At 43.2% G+C, this 25,658-nt stretch overlaps 1 protein-coding gene across 1 annotated transcript; it reads right to left on the bottom strand.

Annotated features, from left to right (window-relative positions):
* Nucleotides 1-654: 654 nt before the first annotated feature.
* Nucleotides 655-14,592, bottom strand: LOC147763396 (mucin-like protein). The gene is made up of 23 exons (XM_087003727.1): nt 13,841-14,592; nt 11,999-12,066; nt 11,563-11,723; nt 11,009-11,162; nt 10,350-10,560; nt 9,750-9,997; nt 9,185-9,404; nt 8,664-8,900; nt 7,997-8,128; nt 7,418-7,618; nt 6,994-7,242; nt 6,525-6,735; nt 5,980-6,143; nt 5,523-5,693; nt 5,174-5,305; nt 4,628-4,759; nt 4,184-4,306; nt 3,663-3,794; nt 2,858-3,329; nt 2,395-2,615; nt 2,143-2,213; nt 1,927-1,977; nt 655-1,649 (listed from the first exon to the last, which is right to left on the bottom strand). The coding sequence occupies exons 1-23, from the start codon at nt 14,496-14,498 to the stop codon at nt 1,617-1,619; spliced, it is 4,452 nt and encodes a 1,483-aa protein (XP_086859853.1). The 5' UTR covers nt 14,499-14,592; the 3' UTR covers nt 655-1,616.
* Nucleotides 14,593-25,658: the final 11,066 nt, after the last annotated feature.

Raw genomic sequence — 25,658 nt, forward strand, 5'->3', positions numbered from 1 at the left:
TACCGAATCAGCTAGGGGGTAAAGATAATTACCCACTAACAGCTTTACTAGGCGTGACAGACATTTAAACCGGTTACGTTGATAGCAATTTAGTGATACTCCCCAGGGGGATAGATCGGTCAAAATATTTGTGGGAATGGTCCCTTATATGAAGGATGGACAGGCGCCGTACAAGCCATGGATCTGATAGGTGAGCCACTGACTGACATATATCACAGAAACTTGAATTTATTTACAACAGATAAACTGCAATAATTGCGACAAGAACTGTGTCTGGAAAAATGACAGAGTATTCGTTCTAAAATTTCTTCCGAAAATCGATCAGTTCAATAATTTAGAGTGGGTTCCCATACTTAGGTCGATCCATCTGGATCGACCTAACTCCCTCTGGGTTCACGCTAAATTGCTATCGGCTGAAGAGGGAGCCGAGCGCGCACGAAAGATAATAACCTCCTAACAGACACATCAGATTCTAACTTTTCGATTAAAGCGTCACACCTATTAACAAGCAGTTTCCATTTCTATCACATGTACGGAAGTGATCCAGAAATGAAAAATTGAAGGCTTTTTTGTTCTTTGCTATTTTCTCCTTTTTTGGATTTGGTACATTTTGTCGATTAACAGGCCCCTAATAACTTGTTGAAACTTTTTGAAGTACTTTTTCTTATTAAACACTTGTCAAAGAAACACATCTTATGTGCTTTGTGTTTTTTAATAGGTTTATTATCCAAAGTATAAATTTTTACAACACAGAAATTATAGACTGTTAGCTGCACAAACGTAAGGAGAATGCAAAAATAAATAAATGAATAAATAAATAAATAAAAAGTTTATTTACAAAAGTATGAATCTCTTCACGTTTTTCTTTGATATAGACAGATGATGATGTAAATACTACCAGAAGTATAAGCAGAAATACATAATTTTACTTCAGAATATAATAATATATAAACACTCTGTCAGAATATCTAAATATATTGTAACGATATTTCTCTTCGTTATCACAGTTTGCGTATTTTAAAAAATATGTTAGATACAGTAAAATGTTAAAAGCTGTTTAAGGGTGTAAAGGCTTAAAGCAAAAAAAAAAAAAAAAAAATCTTACCTATATAAACTTCTATCATATACTGTAATAAAATATATATGATACTAATTTATTTATTATACTTCCAAAATATATACTCACTCAAGACTCATGGTATTTGATATAATATTAAAATTGATATAAGTAGCGCTTACTATCACGTGATCAACACGTTGCTATGGCATCCACATATTGCATCTCTAAGCCTAATTATTCACGATCTGACTTCTATGCATCTGGGGACTAGGTATCGTCTATAACAACTCGACTATTGACTAGAAATAATGAGTTGCGGGTTTCCTCTCCACTGACGTGCGTGAACTATATTTTGCCTAATCTTAACTACGTTCTCAGAACGTTTTTCGTCTACTCAGTTTCTTAAATATAAATAATATTTACGTCATTTCAGTTTCGTGTATATTCTCAGTATAATGTATTGATTGTCTCAAACAGTCTTGTAATCCTCAGCTGGAAGTTTTGACTGTCTTTGTCCGCGAGTATTGTTCCAGTTCGTTCTGCGTAAGTTTCCAGGTCATGCGTTGGACTCAGGTCTTAGTCTCATGTTCTGCAATATAAATTAAAAAAAAAAAGAGAGTTATTTCATGATACCTCATTAAAAGCCAGTGGTCCTTTGCAGCAACAAAGGTATATAAAATAATTATGTTACACATCTTTGACCAATTCTCTGTCAACATTTTACTCGTCACGCCTTCTATAACGTCGGGTTTCGACTGTAATCAAAATATCTCGATACATGTAGGCCTACTCCCAAAATGAAAAGTTTGCAGCAATATTGCAGCAAATATGCTGCAAATTCACAGCTGTGCAAATATCAAAATTACCTGAAAATGCGGTGCTGGTTCAGCGTCAACTTTAGGCCTTGGAATCCGAAACTAAAATGAAAGAAAAAAATTGTTGGTTTTACAAGAAGTTAAGTACGATACTTTCATTGTAATATACTGTATAAGATGAACTTTGACAACATTATTCCACGTTAACTTATGGTTATTCTTACTCATTCTTTGAATTACAAGTAACTTGAAAATCAAATTTCATACCTCGCCTGCAACAGCATTCTCCATTTCAGGAAAGTTCCACAAAGAAAGAGAATCCACTTCTGTGGGCGGACCTTAAAATTTAAAGAAGACAATAACACTGCTTTAGGAATGACAAATGGCGTTAACTTTCTTTCACAAAACATATTGACAGCAATCATTGTGACCCTTAACAAAGTTCATGTTTTAAACACAATATTATTTTTCAGTCGAGTCATTTCAAATATTTTTGACATTATTAAAAAATCTACTTACCAGATTCACTGAGATCGTCATAGTTGAAATTCACCAGTCCCTCTATACCAGAGAAAGCTTTCGAACGGTGGAGATTGCTTTCTTCACTCTCCCACTGGCTGTCCAAAGACTGCCGTGAAGTTGACGGCGCTCCAACGATCATTTGGCGCCACTGCCAAGTGTAACGAGGGTTCAGAGCAGCGCTCACCTTGCCGAAGGCTGGGCGCACAGCCTGGCTAAGACTGTTTGATAGAATAAGAAACAGTTTTAGAATGAATTAATTTCAGCAATTTTCCACAAGAGCACGCATCACACCACGTATACTATCTGTTTTAAAGTTTTCTTTCAGTTGCATGTGTAAACATAAAATTTGAAGAAACAATATTATTTTTTTATTTTCATTTGAAGTGATATGTTGCAATCAGTGTCATTCACTTTCACAAGTTAGATCATATCACACACCATACGGAGTTTGAAAACTTACCTGTCGTCGCTGTCAACTAGGGTTTCGGCGTAACTTGTTTGGCGCCATCTACATCTGTACAAGCAGATTGCTATTAGCAGGACCAGAATGACCAAGAAAAGAGAGCCAAGAACAATAGTCACATACATCCACGGCTCAAACACAAACTCATCGGTGGGTATGAATTCGGTTGTTTCTGGAGAAAATGTTGTTGTTATGTCAACCCCCGTCACTTCAAGAGTGGCTGAAGTTTGGAACTCCAGTGGAGTTGTTGGTAGACTCCAATTTGATACATCTTCTGTTGTTGCAGTGGTGGGCACTCCGGGCACTGTCGTCTGTTCTTCTGTTGTTGGTATAACCAGAGTGTCATAGCAATCAATTCCAGTTAAACCAGGTTTACAGACGCAGCCTGTTATTCTGCTACAGCTTGTCGCGCGTCCCTGGCAGTCACAGGTCATGTTACAGTTCACACCCCAGTTAAGTCCGTCACATTCTGTGGAGAGGAAATATATAAAAAGGTACATTAATGCATTATTATTTATTTTCTCAACATAAGACACATAGTGGCATTTGTGCATATAAAGGGGCCTATATACATTCTCAATTGCAGAATACAATGTTGCAAGTTACTGGGTAGCAATCAATATGTCGTTGCTACGGAAGTTTTAAAATATATTTATATTCAGCACTATAAAATTTAAGACTGGGAGGCGCTTTTTTGCAAAACGAAATTACTTATTATAATTTTACTTTGAAAAAGGAATAGGATTTATGAATACTGTGTCATATGCAGTGCACTCAGTGATGTTTAGAAAACAATTGTTACCTTGACAACTAAGTTTATCTTCCGCTAACTTGAAACCTACATCACAGCTACAGGCGAATCCGCCTGCGTAGTTATCACAGTTTTGTGGTTGTTGGCACAAATTTGTTTCTGAACTTGAGCATTCGTCAATATCTGAAAAAGGGAGAGGTTAAAGTTGTACTTGTCACTTATATGAATCCTACAGTGCGTTCCATTAAAAAAAAGAACCCCAGAATGATAGGGTAGACAAGAATCCGATAAAAAGGATTGGCATTGTTTATAGTCCTAGGATATCATACCCAATGGCAGAATTTCAATTTACACGTGATTTCAGCACCATATACTTTCGCGCTGTCAACACTGGGAATAATTCGAAGAGTAAACTTCTGTTCGGCAGCCATATACTAATAATATGCATCGTCTCTTCTCAACCAAAGTTATATCGTGTGTCAGTGGGGACTATTCTTACTACGCCATAAACGTATGATAACTTGTAACAATGAAAAAAGTGATTAAAATAGTTAATTTATTGCTAAACATACCAGTGCACGTTTTGTTATCTGGCATCAGTTGATACCCGTTGTTACAGAAGCACGTGGCCACTCCCGTCTCATTTGTGCATCCTTGGGTACAGTTGGCTTGATCACAAATTTCGGGGATCAGCACTGAAAGTATACATGTTCAAGTTGTTCATAAGTGAGGGAATTAATAAATACGTTGTATATCTATTGCTTAATGTAAATTTGGTGAAAAATGAGACCAAGCCTGGCTTTGAAAATTGTTATTATTGGACATTATAGACATTTTAAAATACTGATCTGGTGTTCACTATAAGCTTAAAGGAATATCAAGGGAAGTAGATTAAATTCTTACAAACGATTAGAACACATAAAACAGTGCCAAAATCTAATGCGAATATACTATCAGAGGGAGGAAATAAGAGTTTTTTTCAAAATATCAACACTGTTAAGAATGTTACATCGTACCTTGTTCGCACGTACGATTATCCGCAGTGCTGAGAATGTAGCCATCTCGACATCCACAGAGATATCCATTGGCTGTGTTGATACACAGTTGGTCGCAATCGTTTTGTCCGGTAGAGGCACACTCGTCGATTTCTGAAGAATGAATAAGAACAGCAAAATGAAGTTTTCACAAGTGCTGCTAGTATATATTTTTATCATTACATATGAAGCAGAATGTGTTATTTGATTAAAAGTGCATTCTCGAGTCCAATCAGTACATGTAGCTGGTTGGCGTTCATTCCTGAAGCCAGCAATTTCAAAGGAGGATTTTTTTTACTGACACAGCTTTTATTGGATTCAGAGTAGACTTTTTCCTGGCCAAAAGGGCGGTTCTTTTGAAAACCCAAGCTTGCCTACAGGCCTGACACTCACATTCTGAGGATTAATTTTTTTCACTTTTTTCAAAGTGGAAGGGCAAAGTCAAGGCTAATCATCAAAAGAATGAACAGTAAAAGTAAATAAGGGTCTGAACTGAAATGACAGCATACACATTAACTACTACAGTACCTTGACAGTGAGTGCTGTTCACTTTGGTATATCCGCTCTTGCAAGTACAGATGTAACTGCCCTCCGTGTTGACACACTTAGCAGTCTGTACATCGCACGTATCCAATGTGGAATTGAAGCATTCGTTTGTATCTAGAAGAAAAATAGCGTCGTACAGTTGGGATCTTCCCATGTGATGTTGTTATATCAGTATAAACATTTTCCAAGGCGGTGTCTTTGGAGGTCTTGAAACATAACGGATAAGATACTCGAATGTTACCATAACTTACCACATATCTTTTATAATCCATTATGTACTGAATCTCTTAAGGCGTCATTATTTCGAAAAATGGAATGAATCGTTTCATACCTGTGCAAAATCGTGTGACGGGGTGCCTAAAAAACCCGACCGGGCACTCGTCACACGCATAAGGCACGCCTAGAACTGCTTCCTGCTCCGGGGTGTAGTCTGTGCACGTGGTATTAAAAATATCGCATGGGTTGTTCCGGCAGCCGTTGCTCTGAGAATCGCAAGACGACCCTAAAGGATTTTGATTTAAATTAAATAGTGTATACATTTTGTCCTTTTGATATCTGATAAGTATTAAAACATCATCTTTACCAAGTCCATATAACGAATTCAGAGAGTAAGAAAAACGTATATTTCAGGTTTACTTGTGATAGTTTGAGAATATTGTACTGATGAGGTATACAGTGTGGAAATTTGGATCGGAAGGACATACATTCCTGAATAAATTATGCTGTTATTGTAGCACTAAGTCATCGAATCTTTAAGGTGAGACGTAATTGTGTGAACATAGACGAACCTTCCCAACCAGTTGAGCATTCACAGCTAGCCAGCGTTGACATCGAATATGATGCCTGAGGCACGGCAAAATTGCACACCCCATTGCCAGAGCAGTTGTTGCAAATGTTCACAATAATCTTATGTTCAGCCGACACGGCGCCACGGTCATCAACGGCGGAAAATCTGAAATGGAAATTATAAAAAAAAATCAATTAAAAATTTAACAATAATAAGGTAATCGATTTGTGATAAACAAAAGGTATAACAACCAATTGCTAATCTAAGCACCTAATATAAATTTCAATATGCAAGATTCAAAATGCACAACTGTTTCAAAACTTTTGAACTACTACGTTATGTACAGCAAATACTGCCTGATTGCACATGCAACTAACATCGTACTTTTCAACAAAGAGGAAGCTGCTGTTAACCAAGATTTCAATTATACAAAGACATTTGCGAACATTCTAGTATATGGTTATGATATATTAAACAACGGATAGAGAGCTGGTAACTGTTAATCATCTCTCCCCCCCCCCCCCGCAATGTTTCCCCGATACCTACGTGAGACTGACGTTCCACGTAGTCGAAGGAGTCCACTGGAACTCTCCTGGGTTCACTTGGGTCAGGTTTATGGCGCTGATATTACTCCATCTTAGAGAAAACCCGTCTCCGTCGATGTCTATGGCCGTGACGTTAAAGGTCACAATGGTACCGACGGTTACATTCAACACCGACGGAGTTTGTGTGGCAAGTATTCGGGGTGGGGTATTTTCTGGAGGTGATAAGAGAACAATGTTTCAGAAGTAAACTATGTGACTTACAAATAAAAACCGAATACTGATTAAACTAGCTTTAATATTGCTATGGATTTATTGAACAAGGTTGTGAGAAGAATACGAGATTAAGATAAAAAGATATTAAAATAGATTCGATAGACTTTTTATGTCTAACATACAGATTTTTTTATATTACACACAAGTGCTACAAACTGCAGCTTACATAAAAAGTTACTAAGTGAAAATTGTGTTACCTAGTATTACGACTTTTTCCACTTGAATAGCTTTATAGGTTTTTGTTTCGTTTGCAATATTAATGCTCCTTGTTACTGCATAGTCATATAAACATTCGCTGCTGTTGCCGCAAATGACTGCTGCCCTCTGTTCTTCTTCCATGCTGGTGAAACTGATTTCGAAAATGGGGACAAACTCCGGATGAGCGTAGTCCTGTGCGCTCTTGTTCGGCGCGTACCAAAAAATGGAGTCCGAAGGAGAAATTTGCACTAAAATGAAATAAATATTTGTTACCAAGGGATCTAAAAGTAAAAAACGTGAGAAAGTCATAAGTAGCTCGATGCATGTCTGTTGCACTGGTTGCACAACATAAACGTTAACCATCAATTCTACACTCAAAAAGCAAAGAAGGCAGCAAATCTTAACCTTTACATTATCACTCACTTTTTTGACCAAATTCATAGAAAATCTCCCGTTGAGAGGCGCTGGTATTGAGAACCGTAGTTCCATTCAATAGAGTGAATTCATCAGAGACATTGCCATTGTATACGCCCAGTAGGCCGCGCGTCTTTCCACTGTAGGACCGGGGTGTGGACACGACAATTTGGAGGAGTTCGGTCCCCAACGAGATATTCATTGCGAACCCTAGAAATAAAGGTGAAAATTTCTAGTCATTTTACAATGTGTCTTAAGCATATTTGTTTTCACATTGCTAGTCGCGACGTACAGGGTATTGCTGGGCGTTGGTATATGATTATTAGATTAATCTTCAGTACACCGAGACAGACAACTCATCATAATCTTGGACATAATAACGATTAATAATAATAATTCGTTATTATTTCCAAGTCATAATTAACACTGTTAAATTTCAAAAAGAAGAGTAACTGATATAATATAGGCTACTGCCACCACTATTAAGTAACAATGCACACCTCTTGTATCAACAATCTCACGTTTAACCAAAAATTTCTCCCAATCAAATTGGATGTGCAGATTTATAAAAGGAAATGTTCAACTTACCCGTGGAGAAAGACGCTGCCAGTAGATTGGTACATCTTTTTAACATGAGGTTGTTCCCGTACGTTTGGGTAAAATTCTCGTTGTTCCAGAAGGCATTGGTTTCGTCAGTATCATCTACGTACACGTTAAAACCTGCAAAGGAAATAGAACAAACAGTATTGTATGTACAGCATAAAGAATTTTACATAATACAGCTACAAAGTATATCAATTTGATTGTGGGAAAGGTAACTAAATTGCACATGCAGGTAACTGAATAGCATTTTTATAGTTTTGTTACTATATGTAATGAAAATTCCTCGCGAGAGCACCATTTCACGGCAATGTCTGTTCATATTAGTTCTGATGTAAGGTATTACATAAATACATTGGCGTAAGGACATACAGTAATTCATACGTGGGTTGCCAATATTTGATGCATTATTTACTTTTAATCAAAACAGTGCGCAACAGCGGAAAAAGAAGTTTTTTTAAAAAACAATTTCTCTTTGAAAAGAACGTTCTTACAAAAACAAAAAATGTACATGTATAACACAGTTTTTAATTCAAACTTTTAAAAACGGCTATACAACCTCTAAAAAGCAATATTTATAAACATTGATCGAAGAAGCAGGTGCTAAGGCTAACTCCGAAACTACATTGTGATATCCTTTGAATATGATTCTTACTTGTTCTGTTAGCCGAGAGTTCCACGTGCAGGCGACTGGAGCCGCTTTCCTTTGCGGCAAACGCGCTGAACACTGTGGCGTTGATTCTGTTCCCGCTCTCATCGTAGGCCTCGGCGGTGCGACCTTGGAAGGTAAAGGAGCCGTCCGTGCTGTTTACTAGCCAATACTCGCCAAGTCCATTGAAGGTATAGCTAAAGTCGTCCAGTGTGGTCACATGTGGTTCACCCCAGGCAAACGCTATATAATACAGCAAAAATGTTCTATAAGAATGGGATAATGAACATCAAGCATAAGTAAAAGAGAAAAAATAAGGCCCGCTCTTCCACGTTATCCACGGCGCGCTGGGCTAAAATTTGTTTTTAGTGTGTTTATTTTTACCCTCAAACACAAACTATAACATTTCGCCTTATTTCATTGGTAGGTGCAAATGTGAGCATGTGTGTATGCGTATACGCGTGTCATCAAACAACAATAACAACAAAATTAAAACAATAAAAAGAAAAAGAAAACTAAGCACTTACACAACTGTGGAGCTTCATAGCGTGAGCAGTCGTCAGATGGTCTATAGGTATAGTACACCTTACATAAGGCCAGGTTGGTACAACAGATGTCGCGGTAGTAAGCGTCATTTTCTGTACAGTTGGACGTCAGGGTGTTGCAGCGCTTTAAGTTGCTGCCAGTGGGGTAGCCCACCAACAAGCTACCGAAGTTGGAAAAGTCTAACTGGTCGTAGCGGCAAATCTATAACATGACACATATATGTAATAGAAGGTTATATGATGAAAGATGCCCATCTAGTATGTTTCTGCATTTTGAGCGAGCCAAAAATCTGTAATGTTTAGATTTAGATTTGTTTCAGATTTAAAATAATCAGTGAGATCAGAAAGGACAGTAATTTGACATTGAATCTTCTTTAACTAAATTAACAAGTTGTCGGTCTTTTTGGACTTATGGAATCGCTGCAATTTTGTAATGGTGCATTCGGTGTAATGGAGGGAATAAGATTTTAAAACATGCATTTGAACAGTATTATTTCACAAAATAACCAATCCCGCCCCAAGCATGCAAAGTAAAGATCGCTCTCACCTGCCCAGTTCCATACGCAGAAGCAAACACGGGGCTGGCCGTGAAGGCGACCCAGTCCACTACATATCTGCCATCGGTTGACGCCTGAACGATGTTGCAGGGGCAGGGTTCCGTTGCTTCTTGCCACACCTGTAACTCGGTCAGGTTCTGACTACACGTCCACCGGGTACAGACGTCACGGATAGAAGAGTTGGTGGTGGTAGTGGTGGAACCACCGGAAAGCGAGTATATCCAACTTCCCTGCGTGCCTAATAAGTGATTGAGAACAGAAATGTGGTGACTTCATATAGATTAAACACAAGTGAAAGGTACCGGTACCTGGTCACGAATGTAATTCACAGCAAGCATGATAATGAGCAAAAGGTTCACCTGGTAACCGAATATAGTTTCTTAATATTTTTATGACATTGAATAAATGACGCAAAAACACAGCAGACAGTCAAGAGATAAAAATATAAGAAATAAAGATTTACTTATTATAATTAAAGAAAAAAAATTAAATACATAACATGGATATGTGATTTAATACCGTACCGGGTAAGTGCATTAAGCGCTGGCTTATCAATTTTACATACAATTGGACATTCTAATAAGGCTCACCTCCGTTGCCTGCTATCTGATCTGCCCTAGTTGACTGAGAAGTTCTGGAGAAATAGGTGTTTTCATAAAACCCTGTCACCCCGTCGTTATAACCTATGGTAGCAAACATGTGCCCGTTTTCCGGGTCTGAGTACATGGCACCCTGTCCGTAGTTAAAAATGGCGTAAGATTGGGTGCCGTTGGTGACCAGAACTAATTGATAGCTGTTATTCTGGAAATGAAAATACAATATGGCACTATGAAATATGAGATCACTGTAAAATGAGTTATGGCGCTTTTTGTGACCAAATGATTGAAGGCAAACCATGGATTTCCAGCATAAACTAACGTGTCCAATCTAAAAATACATGTATATCACAGCATGCCGGGTGTATATTTCTTACTGTCTTGCATGAGTAGATCTACGTTTTAATGTGATTAGATGCCTTGTCTTAAGAACTTTCAAGGTCGGTCAAAACTTTAAGATAAATATTAATGTACCAAGCTAAATTAGTTATATTCCATTTAAACAATTTAACTCATTAAAGAAAGACGATGTCTTATGTTATAGATCAAAAGTTACTTTATTTTAGTAATTTAGTACATATTTATTATAAACTCAAGTAGACGTCGGTAAATATTGAAGAGTTAATAGTGCAGCTGGGCCTGAAGTTAGTCACCTGGTTCTGGTACCAAGTCGCTGGATAAGGGACCACCTGGTACCATGTAGAGACAAACACAAACGTTGAGGTGAAGTTTTCACTAATGAAGGCACCAATCTCATCGTCCGCTCGCTGGAACGTGCTGATTGCAGTGGTACCGGTGTCTTGTGCCCTGTAAATGACGTAAAACGTTCAGTCTTATAGAAAGTAATTATTGTTTTACAGTTTCTGCCAAACAATTAAATATTATAAATAAAATAAACAAATAAACGGACAAGAAATAAGAATATAAAAACATGCTCAGGAATGTTGGAATGTCTATATATATAGAACGCTCACACATACTTTCATAATCAAGAGTACAAAAACACGTAATGCGGATAGTTAAAAGTAATGAATGCAGGAATTAACAAATCAAAAATTTGAAAAAATATAATGAATAAATAAATAATTGAATAAATAATGAAAAAATAATAAAATCGTTTTTTATATAAATATAGTTCGTTAAATAAATATAATTTGTGTGTCAAACTAATAAACATCACTATCCCAACTGTATCATGTAAACCAACCTGTAATAAGCGTGATAGTAAACACGTGAGGAGGAATTCTCTGAAGGGTCTTCTTGGTCCATGGAATATGGTGCAATTATGTCATCTCCAATAAGTGGAAATTGGAAAGGGACACGTCCAGTATAGGGATGGTTGAACGATACGTAACCATCAGCAGAGACCTAAGGTTACAGTAAATTTAGAGGTTATTGTTGAAGGTATTTTGTACCGCTAAGTTTAAGACATCTTAATGGACAGTTTGTTTGGTGGATAATACGAGTGAACTTAAAATCTTTATTTCTCATAGCTTATGCAGTAGAATTCAAAGTAATCACAGTAAACTTATCACAAATTTTACGATAAAAAAAGCAGTGACGGTGTTAAGAGTATGACAACATAAATCGAAAATAAGAATCGTTTGACAAAGTGGGATTCCTTTGTCCCAGGATATACTCACATATATACTATTAAGTAGACGCCCTTGAAATGGAAAAGGGGTATCGGAACCGATGCAGAGGCTGCCACCTGTATCAAATTAAATGATGATATTTTACAGAATAATTTCATAAAACCAAGGAAGTTGACATCTGCTTCCTTGATAAACGAGGACAAATCTAGATTGAAAGCAACAGCTATGGACGATGAAGGGAGATGGGGTGGGGTTACTCAGTAAGAATGTTATGAGTATTTTTGTTTTTGACTGTTCTTTCTCGGCATGTAAAAATATAAAAAACTATATACCTTCAGAAAAAGAGTGAATGTTTCCTGCCCCTGTCAAACTTTGGATCTGATTTTAAAACTTTGTTTTGACGTTAACACGATGATAATTTGACATTTAGAGCCTGCTTTTTAAAGGGGTTTAGATAAACTCAATTTCTCACTGAAATGTAAAAATGAATAGCGACAGAAGCAGATACAACCTAAGCAGAAAACGGGTCATGATAAACAAAGGGTATGATAAGCCTTTATTATCCTCCAGATACCTAAAATGAGGTTTTCCTGCATCTAATTATTCAATAATGCATTTATTTTTGTGCTGATTAAAAACTTAGTCGTCAATTTAACGCCTTTCTATTTTGAGGTGGGATAGCAATCGGTATGGCGCGTGACTTCATCCCTAATTAAGAATTTATCACGAATTTTGGCAGAGTTGACCACAAGTGTATGGGCTACAATCCCGTGCCGTCATTTTAGTTTAAATGTTTTTGTTATGGAGTTTGGATCCCTTAATTACAAATTTCCATTAAGCAAAGGCATTATTTTGCTTTATCAACGATAAAACCTGAACTAGAACTTTTTAAAAATCGCTGACAGGTTTTGGAGTATTAAATAGTGTCATTAAATCAACTTTAAGAGGTGTTCGTGGGTGCTCAGGTAAAGGAGAAATTTGAGAAACCGATTGTTCAGTTTTTACCCCAAAATTGCAATTATATCTTCACCGTATGATGATATATGTGTAAATGATAATTTAGTCACTGAACAATGAGGATTTATCTATAACCCAAAAGAATGTATGTAAGGCAGTGAATAAGGAGCCATAAAAGCATATAAAACTGAAACCAGTAAGAACGGAATACCCATCACTAGCATTAGTCCTATTATCCCCTGCAATTCTCAGCACTCATGCCCGTTTTGCCAGCTTTGTATTTTGTATAAAAAACATATATGTAAAAAAAAAACAATTTATAGAGAAAAGATAGGGTAAAAGGTAATTTGTAGACATTAAATGCTCAATAAAGTATATATATATATATATATATATATATATATATATATATATATATATATATATATATATATGTGAGTGTGTGTGTGTGTGTGTGTGTGTGTGTGTGTGTAAAGGTGATTAAAGCTCCTATTAGATTATAACAACAAGTCTATGTACACTTATAGTGATTTTGATCAATTTGATCAGCAACATATTAAAGACAAAGGCACACTTTATCACACAATGTGCAGCACACTTTATCACACAATGTGCAGCACACTTTATCAAAACATTTTGATTAGTTTGAACATGTAATTACACCACACCAAACACAGAACATTATAATGATTTTGCTATGCGTTTATATAACGAAAAAAAAAAAACGCTATTGTAATGTTATTGTTATGTTAGAAAACGTTCTGTGTTTGCTGGGAATGTGCGCTTTTTACTCCACTTCACAAGTTTTCTTCCAACTGTTGTGAAAAATCCAAACATATCTTGTAAATTAGTCATGTGAAGCATAAGCTATCAATACAGTCAACCTCACTGCTCTATTTTATTAATTTCAAGGACTGTTCCAATAACACGTACCTGATCCAATAGGGATTCCAATAGACACAGGTGCTTCCAAAAAGTAATCCCCTGCTGTAATTCCAAATGGAAACATATTAAAAAATTCAGAAGTTGCAACTTCAGTGGTTAAATTGGATAAAAATGCAACAGTTGTAGTCTCTTGTGCAGTCACACCAGAGGCTTGTGTTGTAACATCTGCAGCTGCTGTGGTGCTTGCATCAGTAACAGCAGCTGTCTGTGCCTGTGTGGTTACATCAGCAGCAGCAGTAGTCTGGGCTTGAGTTGTTGCTGCCTGTGAAGTTACATCACCTGCCACAGTTGTAGTCTCTTGTGCAGTCACTCCAGAGGCTTCTGTTGTAACATCTGCAGCTGATGTGGTGCTTGCATCAGTAACAGCAGCTGTCTGTGCCTTTGTGGTCACATCGGCAGCAGTAGTAGTCTGGGCTTGAGTTGTTGCTGCCTGTGAAGTTACATCACCTGCGACAGTTGTAGTCTCTTGTGCAGTCACACCAGAGGCTTGTGTTGTAACATCTGCAGCTGCTGTGGTGATTGCATCAGTAACAGCAACTGACTGTGCCTGTGTGGTTACATCGGCAGCAGCAGTAGTATGGGCTTGAGATGTTGCTGCCTGTGAAGTTACATCACCTGCGACAGTTGTAGTCTCTTGTGCAGTCATACCAGAGGCTTGTGTTGTAACATCTGCAGCTGCTGTGGTGCTTGCATCAGTAACAGCAGCTGTCTGTGCCTGTGTGGTTACATCGGCCGCAGCAGTAGTCTGGGCTTGAGTTGTTGCTGCCTGTGAAGTTACATCACCTGCGACAGTTGAAGTCTCTTGTGCAGTCACACCAGAGGCTTGTGTTGTAACATCTGCAGCTGCTGTGGTGCTTGCATCAGTAACAGCAGCTGTCTGTGCCTGTGTGGTTACATCGGCAGCAGCAGTAGTCTGGGCTTGAGTTGTTGCTGCCTGTGAAGTTACATCACCTGCGACAGTTGTAGTCTCTTGTGCAGTCACACCAGAGGCTTGTGTTGTAACATCTGCAGCTGCTGTGGTGATTACATCAGTAACAGCAGCTGTCTGTGCCTGTGTGGTTACATCGGCAGCAGCAGTAGTCTGGGCTTGAGTTGTTGCTGCCTGTGAAGTTACATCACCTGCGACAGTTGTAGTCTCTTGTGCAGTCACACCAGAGGCTTGTGTTGTAACATCTGCAGCTGCTGTGGAGCTAGTATCAGTAACAGCAGCTGTCTGTGCCTGTGTGGTTACATCGGCAGCAGCAGTAGTCTGGGCTTGAGTTGTTGCTGCCTGTAAAGTTACATCACCTGCGACAGTTGTAGTCTCTTGTGCAGTCACACCAGAGGCTTGTGTTGTAACATCTGCAGCTGCTGTGGTGCTTGCATCAGTAACAGCAGCTGTCTGTGCCTGTGTGGTTACATCGGCAGCAGCAGTTGTCTGGGCTTGAGTTGTTGCTGCCTGTGAAGTTACATCACCTGCGACAGTTGTAGTCTCTTGTGCAGTCACACCAGAGGCTTGTGTTGTAACATCTGCAGCTGCTGTGGTGCTTGCATCAGTAACAGCAGCTGTCTGTGCCTGTGTGGTTACATCAGCAGCAGCAGTAGTCTGGGCTTGAGTTGTTGCTGCCTCTGAAGTTACATCACCTACGACAGTTGTAGTCTCTTGTGCAGTCACAGCAGAGGCTTGTGTTGTAACATCTGCAGCTGCTGTGGAGCTAGCATCAGTAACAGCAGCTGTCTGTGCCTGTGTGGTTACATCGGCAGCAGCAGCAGTAGTCTGGGCTTGAGTTGTTGCTGCCTGTGAAGTTACATCACCTGCGACAGTTGTAGTCTCTTGTGCAGTCACACCAGAGGCTTGTGTTGTAACATCTGCAGCTGCTGTGGTGCTTGCATCAGTAACAGCAGCTGTCTGTGCCTGTGTGGTTACATCGGCAGCAGCAGTTGTCTGGGCTTGAGTTGTTGCTGCCTGTGAAGTTACATCACCTGCGACAGTTGTAGTCTCTTGTGCAGTCACACCAGAGGCTTGTGTTGTAACATCTGCAGCTGCTGTGGTGATTACATCAGTAACAGCAGCTGTCTGTGCCTGTGTGGTTACATCGGCAGCAGCAGTAGTCTGGGCTTGAGTTGTTGCTGCCTGTGAAGTTACATCACCTGCGACAGTTGTAGTCTCTTGTGCAGTCACACGAGAGGCTTGTGTTGTAACATCTGCAGCTGCTGTGGTGCTTGCATCAGTAACAGCAGCTGTCTGTGCATGTGTGGTTACATCGGCAGCAGCAGTAGTCTGGGCTTGAGTTGTTGCTGCCTGTGAAGTTACATCACCTGCGACAGTTGTAGTCTCTTGTGCAGTCACACCAGAGGCTTGTGTTGTAAGATCTGCAGCTGCTGTGGTGCTTGCATCAGTAACAGCAGCTGTCTGTGCCTGTGTGGTTACATCAGCAGCAGCAGTAGTCTGGGCTTCATTTGTTGCTGCCTGTGAAGTTACATCACCTGCGACAGTTGTAGTCTCTTGTGCAGTCACACCAGAGGCTTGTGTTGTAACATCTGCAGCTGCTGTGGAGCTAGTATCAGTAACAGCAGCTGTCTGTGCCTGTGTGGTTACATCGGCAGCAGCAGTAGTCTGGGCTTGAGTTGTTGCTGCCTGTGAAGTTACATCACCTGCGACAGTTGTAGTCTCTTGTGCAGTCACAGCAGAGGCTTGTGTTGTAACATCTGCAGCTGCTGTGGGGCTAGCATCAGTAACAGCAGCTGTCTGTGCCTGTGTGGTTACATCGGCAGCAGCAGTTGTCTGGGCTTGAGTTGTTGCTGCCTGTGAAGTTACATCACCTGCGACAGTTGTAGTCTCTTGTGCAGTCACACCAGAGGCTTGTGTTGTAACATCTGCAGCTGCTGTGGTGCTTGCATCAGTAACAGCAGCTGTCTGTGCATGTGTGGTTACATCGGCAGCAGCAGTAGTCTGGGCTTGAGTTGTTGCTGCCTGTGAAGTTACATCACCTGCGACAGTTGTAGTCTCTTGTGCAGTCACACCAGAGGCTTGTGTTGTAAGATCTGCAGCTGCTGTGGTGCTTGCATCAGTAACAGCAGCTGTCTGTGCCTGTGTGGTTACATCAGCAGCAGCAGTAGTCTGGGCTTCATTTGTTGCTGCCTGTGAAGTTACATCACCTGCGACAGTTGTAGTCTCTTGTGCAGTCACACCAGAGGCTTGTGTTGTAACATCTGCAGCTGCTGTGGAGCTAGTATCAGTAACAGCAGCTGTCTGTGCCTGTGTGGTTACATCGGCAGCAGCAGTAGTCTGGGCTTGAGTTGTTGTTGCCTGTGAAGTTACATCACCTGCGACAGTTGTAGTCTCTTGTGCAGTCACAGCAGAGGCTTGTGTTGTAACATCTGCAGCTGCTGTGGGGCTAGCATCAGTAACAGCAGCTGTCTGTGCCTGTGTGGTTACATCGGCAGCAGCAGTTGTCTGGGCTTGAGTTGTTGCTGCCTGTGAAGTTACATCACCTGCGACAGTTGTAGTCTCTTGTGCAGTCACACCAGAGGCTTGTGTTGTAACATCTGCAGCTGCTGTGGTGCTTGCATCAGTAACAGCAGCTGTCTGTGCCTGTGTGGTTACATCGGCAGCAGCAGTAGTCTGGGCTTGAGTTGTTGCTGCCTGTGAAGTTACATCACCTGCGACAGTTGAAGTCTCTTGTGCAGTCACACCAGAGGCTTGTGTTGTAACATCTGCAGCTGCTGTGGTGCTTGCATCAGTAACAGCAGCTGTCTGTGCCTGTGTGGTTACATCGGCAGCAGCAGTAGTCTGGGCTTGAGTTGTTGCTGCCTGTGAAGTTACATCACCTGTGACAGTTGTAGTCTCTTGTGCAGTCACACCAGAGGCTTGTGTTGTAACATCTGCAGCTGCTGTGGTGCTTGCATCAGTAACAGCAGCTGTCTGTGCCTGTGTGGTTACATCGGCAGCAGTAGACTGGGCTTGAGTTGTTGCTGCCTGTGAAGTTACATCACCTGCGACAGTTGAAGTCTCTTGTGCAGTCACACCAGAGGCTTGTGTTGTAACATCTGCAGCTGCTGTGGTGCTTGCATCAGTAACAGCAGCTGTCTGTGCCTGTGTGGTTACATCGGCAGCAGCAGTAGTCTGGGCTTGAGTTGTTGCTGCCTGTGAAGTTACATCACCTGCGACAGTTGTAGTCTCTTGTGAAGTCACACCAGAGGCTTGTGTTGTTACATCTGCAGCTGCTGTGGTGCTTGCATCAGTAACAGCAGCTGTCTGTGCCTGTGTGGTTACATCGGCAGCAGCAGTAGTCTGGGCTTGAGTTGTTGCTGCCTGTGAAGTTACATCACCTGCGACAGTTGTAGTCTCTTGTGCAGTCACAGCAGAGGCTTGTGTTGTAACATCTGCAGCTGCTGTGGAGCTAGCATCAGTAACAGCAGCTGTCTGTGCCTGTGTGGTTACATCGGCAGCAGCAGTAGTCTGGGCTTGAGTTGTTGCTGCCTGTGAAGTTACATCACCTGCGACAGTTGTAGTCTCTTGTGCAGTCACACCAGAGGCTTGTGTTGTAACATCTGCAGCTGCTGTGGTGCTTGCATCAGTAACAGCAGCTGTCTGTGCCTGTGTGGTTACATCGGCAGCAGCAGTTGTCTGGGCTTGAGTTGTTGCTGCCTGTGAAGTTACATCACCTGCGACAGTTGTAGTCTCTTGTGAAGTCACACCAGAGGCTTGTGTTGTTACATCTGCAGCTGCTGTGGTGCTTGCATCAGTAACAGCAGCTGTCTGTGCCTGTGTGGTTACATCGGCAGCAGCAGTAGTCTGGGCTTGAGTTGTTGCTGCCTGTGAAGTTACATCACCTGCGACAGTTGTAGTCTCTTGTGCAGTCACACGAGAGGCTTGTGTTGTAACATCTGCAGCTGCTGTGGTGCTTGCATCAGTAACAGCAGCTGTCTGTGCATGTGTGGTTACATCGGCAGCAGCAGTAGTCTGGGCTTGAGTTGTTGCTGCCTGTGAAGTTACATCACCTGCAACAGTTGTAGTCTCTTGTGCAGTCATACCAGAGGCTTGTGTTGTAACATCTGCAGCTGCTGTGGTGCTTGCATCAGTAACAGCAGCTGTCTGTGCCTGTGTGGTTACATCGGCCGCAGCAGTAGTCTGGGCTTGAGTTGTTGCTGCCTGTGAAGTTACATCACCTGCGACAGTTGAAGTCTCTTGTGCAGTCACACCAGAGGCTTGTGTTGTAACATCTGCAGCTGCTGTGGTGCTTGCATCAGTAACAGCAGCTGTCTGTGCCTGTGTGGTTACATCGGCAGCAGCAGTAGTCTGGGCTTGAGTTGTTGCTGCCTGTGAAGTTACATCACCTGCGACAGTTGTAGTCTCTTGTGCAGTCACACCAGAGGCTTGTGTTGTAACATCTGCAGCTGCTGTGGTGATTGCATCAGTAACAGCAGCTGTCTGTGTCTGTGTGGTTACATCAGCAGCAGCAGTAGTCTGGGCTTGAGTTGTTGCTGCCTGTGAAGTTACATCACCTGCGACAGTTGTAGTCTCTTGTGCAGTCACACCAGAGGCTTGTGTTGTAACATCTGCAGCTGCTGTGGTGATTACATCAGTAACAGCAGCTGTCTGTGACTGTGTGGTTACATCGGCAGCAGCAGTAGTCTGGGCTTGAGTTGTTGCTGCCTGTGAAGTTACATCACCTGCGACAGTTGTAGTCTCTTGTGCAGTCACACCAGAGGCTTGTGTTGTAACATCTGCAGCTGCTGTGGTGCTTGCATCAGTAACAACAGCTGCCTTTGCCTGTGTGGTTACATCGGCTGCAGCAGTAGTCTGGGCTTGAGTTGTTGCTGCCTGTGAAGTTACATCACCTGCGACAGTTGTAGTCTCTTGTGCAGTCACACCAGAGGCTTGTGTTGTAACATCTGCAGCTGCTGTGGTGCTTGCATCAGTAACAGCAGCTGTCTGTGCCTGTGTGGTTACATCGGCAGCAGCAGTAGTCTGGGCTTGAGTTGTTGCTGCCTGTGAAGTTACATCACCTGCGACAGTTGTAGTCTCTTGTGCAGTCACACGAGAGGCTTGTGTTGTAACATCTGCAGCTGCTGTGGTGCTTGCATCAGTAACAGCAGCTGTCTGTGCATGTGTGGTTACATCGGCAGCAGCAGTAGTCTGGGCTTGAGTTGTTGCTGCCTGTGAAGTTACATCACCTGCGACAGTTGTAGTCTCTTGTGCAGTCACACCAGGGGCTTGTGTTGTAACAACTGCAGCTGCTGTGGTGCTTGCATCAGTAACAGCAGCTGTCTGTGCCTGTGTGGTTACATCGGCAGCAGCAGTAGTCTGGGCTTGAATTGTTGCTGCCTGTGAAGTTACATCACCTGCGACAGTTGTAGTCTCTTGTGCAGTCACACCAGAGGCTTGTGTTGTAAGATCTGCAGCTGCTGTGGTGCTTGCATCAGTAACAGCAGCTGTCTGTGCCTGTGTGGTTACATCAGCAGCAGCAGTAGTCTGGGCTTCATTTGTTGCTGCCTGTGAAGTTACATCACCTGCGACAGTTGTAGTCTCTTGTGCAGTCACACCAGAGGCTTGTGTTGTAACATCTGCAGCTGCTGTGGAGCTAGCATCAGTAACAGCAGCTGTCTGTGCCTGTGTGGTTACATCGGCAGCAGCAGTTGTCTGGGCTTGAGTTGTTGCTGCCTGTGAAGTTACATCACCTGCGACAGTTGTAGTCTCTTGTGCAGTCACACCAGAGGCTTGTGTTGTAACATCTGCAGCTGCTGTGGTGCTTGCATCAGTAACAGCAGCTGTCTGTGCCTGTGTGGTTACATCGGCAGCAGCAGTAGTCTGGGCTTGAGTTGTTGCTGCCTGTGAAGTTACATCACCTGCGACAGTTGTAGTCTCTTGTGCAGTCACACCAGAGGCTTGTGTTGTAACATCTGCAGCTGCTGTGGTGCTTGCATCAGTAACAACGGCTGTCTGTGCCTGTGTGGTTACATCGGCTGCAGCAGTAGTCTGGGCTTGAGTTGTTGCTGCCTGTGAAGTTACATCACCTGCGACAGTTGTAGTCTCTTGTGCAGTCACACCAGAGGCTTGTGTTGTAACATCTGCAGCTGCTGTTGTGCTTGCATCAGTAACAACGGCTGTCTGTGCCTGTGTGGTTACATCGGCTGCAGCATTAGTCTGAGCTTGAGTTGTTGCTGCCTGTGAAGTTACATCACCTGCGACAGTTGTAGTCTCTTGTGCAGTCACACCAGAGGCTTGTGTTGTAACATCTGCAGCTGCTGTGGTGCTTGCATCAGTAACAGCAGCTGTCTGTGCCTGTGTGGTTACATCGGCAGCAGTAGTCTGGGCTTGAGTTGTTGCTGCCTGTGAAGTTACATCACCTGCGACAGTTGTAGTCTCTTGTGCAGTTACACCAGAGGCTTGTGTTGTAACATCTGCAGCTGCTGTGGTGCTTGCATCAGTAACAGCAGCTGTCTGTGCCTGTGTGGTTACATCGGCAGCAGCAGTAGTCTGGGCTTGAGATGTTGGTGCCTGTGAAGTTACATCACCTGCGACAGTTGTAGTCTCTTGTGCAGTCACACCAGAGGCTTGTGTTGTAACATCTGCAGCTGCTGTGGTGCTTGCATCAGCAACAATGGCTGTCTGTGCCTGTGTGGTTACATCGGCTGCAACAGTAGTCTTGGCTTGAGTTGTTGCTGCCTGTGAAGTTACATCACCTGCGACAGTTGTAGTCTCTTGTGCAGTCACACCAGAGGCTTGTGTTGTAACATCTGCAGCTGCTGTGGTGCTTGCATCAGTAACAGCAGCTGTCTGTGCCTGTGTGGTTACATCGGCAGTAGCAGTAGTCTGGGCTTGAGTTGTTGCTGCCTGAGAAATTACATCACCTGCGACAGTTGAAGTCTCTTGTGCAGTCACACCAGAGGCTTGTGTTGTAACATCTGCAGCTGCTGTGGTGCTTGCATCAGTAACAGGAGCTGTCTGTGCCTGTGTGGTTACATCGGCAGCAGCAGTAGTCTGGGCTTGAGTTGTTGCTGCCTGTGAAGTTACATCACCTGCGACAGTTGTAGTTTCTTGTGCAGTTACACCAGAGGCTTGTGTTGTAACATCTGCAGCTGCTGTGGTGCTTGCATCAGTAACAGCAGCTGTCTGTGCCTGTGTGGTTACATCGGTAGCAGCAGTAGTCTGGGCTTGAGATGTTGGTGCCTGTGAAGTTACATCACCTGCGACAGTTGTAGTCTCTTGTGCAGTCACACCAGAGGCTTGTGTTGTAACATCTGCAGCTGCTGTGGTGCTTGCATCAGTAACAACGGCTGTCTGTGCCTGTGTGGTTACATCGGCTGCAGCAGTAGTCTGGGCTTGAGTTGTTGCTGCCTGTGAAGTTACATCACCTGCGACAGTTGTAGTCTCTTGTGCAGTCACACCATAGGCTTGTGTTGTAACATCTGCAGCTGCTGTGGTGCTTGCATCAGTAACAGCAGCTGTCTGTGCCTGTGTGGTTACATCGGCAGCAGCAGTAGTCTGGGCTTGAGTTGTTGCTGCCTGTGAAGTTACATCACCTGCGACAGTTGTAGTCTCTTGTGCAGTCACACCAGAGGCTTGTGTTGTAACATCGGCAGCAGCAGTAGTCTGGGCTTGAGTTGTTGCTGCCTGTGAAGTTACATCACCTGCGACAGTTGTAGTCTCTTGTGCAGTCACACCAGAGGCTGGTGTTGTAACATCTGCAGCTGCTGTGGTGCTTGCATCAGTAACAGCAGCTGTCTGTGCCTGTGTGGTTACATCAGCAGCAGCAGTAGTCTGGGCTTCATTTGTTGCTGCCTGTGAAGTAACATCACCTGCGACAGTTGTAGTCTCTTGTGCAGTCACACCAGAGGCTTGTGTTGTAACATCTGCAGCTGCTGTGGAGCTAGTATCAGTAACAGCAGCTGTCTGTGCCTGTGTGGTTACATCGGCAGCAGCAGTAGTCTGGGCTTGAGTTGTTGCTGCCTGTGAAGTTACATCACCTGCGACAGTTGTAGTCTCTTGTGCAGTCACACCAGAGGCTTGTGTTGTAACATCTGCAGCTGCTGTGGAGCTAGCATCAGTAACAGCAGCTGTCTGTGCCTGTGTGGTTACATCGGCAGCAGCAGTAGTATGGGCTTGAGTTGTTGCTGCCTGTGAAGTTACATCACCTGCGACAGTTGTAGTCTCTTGTGCAGTCACACCAGAGGCTTGTGTTGTAACATCTGCAGCTGCTGTGGTGCTTGCATCAGTAACAGCAGCTGTCTGTGCCTGTGTGGTTACATCGGCAGCAGCAGTAGTCTGGGCTTGAGTTGTTGCTGCCTGTGAAGTTACATCACCTGCGACAGTTGTAGTCTCTTGTGCAGTCACACCAGAGGCTTGTGTTGTAACATCTGCAGCTGCTGTGGTGCTTGCATCAGTAACAACGGCTGTCTGTGCCTGTGTGGTTACATCGGCTGCAGCAGTAGTCTGGGCTTGAGTTGTTGCTGCCTGTGAAGTTACATCACCTGCGACAGTTGTAGTCTCTTGTGCAGTCACACCAGAGGCTTGTGTTGTAACATCTGCAGCTGCTGTTGTGCTTGCATCAGTAACAACGGTTGTCTGTGCCTGTGTGGTTACATCGGCTGCAGCATTAGTCTGGGCTTGAGTTGTTGCTGCCTGTGAAGTTACATCACCTGCGACAGTTGTAGTCTCTTGTGCAGTCACACCAGAGGCTTGTGTTGTAACATCTGCAGCTGCTGTGGTGCTTGCATCAGTAACAGCAGCTGTCTGTGCCTTTTTGGTTACATCGGCAGCAGTAGTCTGGGCTTGAGTTGTTGCTGCCTGTGAAGTTACATCACCTGCGACAGTTGTAGTCTCTTGTGCAGTTACACCAGAGGCTTGTGTTGTAACATCTGCAGCTGCTGTGGTGCTTGCATCAGTAACAGCAGCTGTCTGTGCCTGTGTGGTTACATCGGCAGCAGCAGTAGTCTGGGCTTGAGATGTTGGTGCCTGTGAAGTTACATCACCTGCGACAGTTGTAGTCTCTTGTGCAGTCACACCAGAGGCTTGTGTTGTAACATCTGCAGCTGCTGTGGTGCTTGCATCAGCAACAATGGCTGTCTGTGCCTGTGTGGTTACATCGGCTGCAACAGTAGTCTTGGCTTGAGTTGTTGCTGCCTGTGAAGTTACATCACCTGCGACAGTTGTAGTCTCTTGTGCAGTCACACCAGAGGCTTGTGTTGTAACATCTGCAGCTGCTGTGGTGCTTGCATCAGTAACAGCAGCTGTCTGTGCCTGTGTGGTTACATCGGCAGTAGCAGTAGTCTGGGCTTGAGTTGTTGCTGCCTGAGAAATTACATCACCTGCGACAGTTGAAGTCTCTTGTGCAGTCACACCAGAGGCTTGTGTTGTAACATCTGCAGCTGCTGTGGTGCTTGCATCAACAACAGGAGCTGTCTGTGCCTGTGTGGTTACATCGGCAGCAGCAGTAGTCTGGGCTTGAGTTGTTGCTGCCTGTGAAGTTACATCACCTGCGACAGTTGTAGTTTCTTGTGCAGTTACACCAGAGGCTTGTGTTGTAACATCTGCAGCTGCTGTGGTGCTTGCATCAGTAACAGCAGCTGTCTGTGCCTGTGTGGTTACATCGGTAGCAGCAGTAGTCTGGGCTTGAGATGTTGGTGCCTGTGAAGTTACATCACCTGCGACAGTTGTAGTCTCTTGTGCAGTCACACCAGAGGCTTGTGTTGTAACATCTGCAGCTGCTGTGGTGCTTGCATCAGTAACAACGGCTGTCTGTGCCTGTGTGGTTACATTGGCTGCAGCAGTAGTCTGGGCTTGAGTTGTTGCTGCCTGTGAAGTTACATCACCTGCGACAGTTGTAGTCTCTTGTGCAGTCACACCATAGGCTTGTGTTGTAACATCTGCAGCTGCTGTGGTGCTTGCATCAGTAACAGCAGCTGTCTGTGCCTGTGTGGTTACATCGGCAGCAGCAGTAGTCTGGGCTTGAGTTGTTGCTGCCTGTGAAGTTACATCACCTGCGACAGTTGTAGTCTCTTGTGCAGTCACACCAGAGGCTTGTGTTGTAACATCGGCAGCAGCAGTAGTCTGGGCTTGAGTTGTTGCTGCCTGTGAAGTTACATCACCTGCGACAGTTGTAGTCTCTTGTGCAGTCACACCAGAGGCTGGTGTTGTAACATCTGCAGCTGCTGTGGTGCTTGCATCAGTAACAGCAGCTGTCTGTGCCTGTGTGGTTACATCGGCAGCAGCAGTAGTCTGGGCTTCATTTGTTGCTGCCTGTGAAGTTACATCACCTGCGACAGTTGAAGTCTCTTGTGCAGTCACACCAGAGGCTTGTGTTGTAACATCTACAGCTGCAGTGGTGCTTGCATCAGTAACTGCAGCTGTCTGTGCCTGTGTGGTTACATCGGCAGCAGCAGTAGTCTGGGCTTGAGTTGTTGCTGCCTGTGAAGTTACATCACCTGCGACAGTTGAAGTCTCTTGTGCAGTCACACCAGAGGCTTGTGTTGTAACATCTGCAGCTGCTGTGGTGCTTGCATCAGTAACAGGAGCTGTCTGTGCCTGTGTGGTTACATCGGCAGCAGCAGTAGTCTGGGCTTGAGTTGTTGCTGCCTGTGAAGTTACATCACCTGCGACAGTTGTAGTTTCTTGTGCAGTTACACCAGAGGCCTGTGTTGTAACATCTGCAGCTGCTGTGGTGCTTGCATCAGTAACAGCAGCTGTCTGTGCCTGTGTGGTTACATCGGTAGCAGCAGTAGTCTGGGCTTGAGATGTTGGTGCCTGTGAAGTTACATCACCTGCGACAGTTGTAGTCTCTTGTGCAGTCACACCAGAGGCTTGTGTTGTAACATCTGCAGC

This window comes from Lingula anatina, chromosome 2 (genome assembly GCF_051362555.1).
Source record: "Lingula anatina isolate TDL-2025a chromosome 2, LinAna3.0, whole genome shotgun sequence".
Taxonomy (NCBI): Eukaryota; Metazoa; Brachiopoda; class Lingulata; order Lingulida; family Lingulidae; genus Lingula; species Lingula anatina.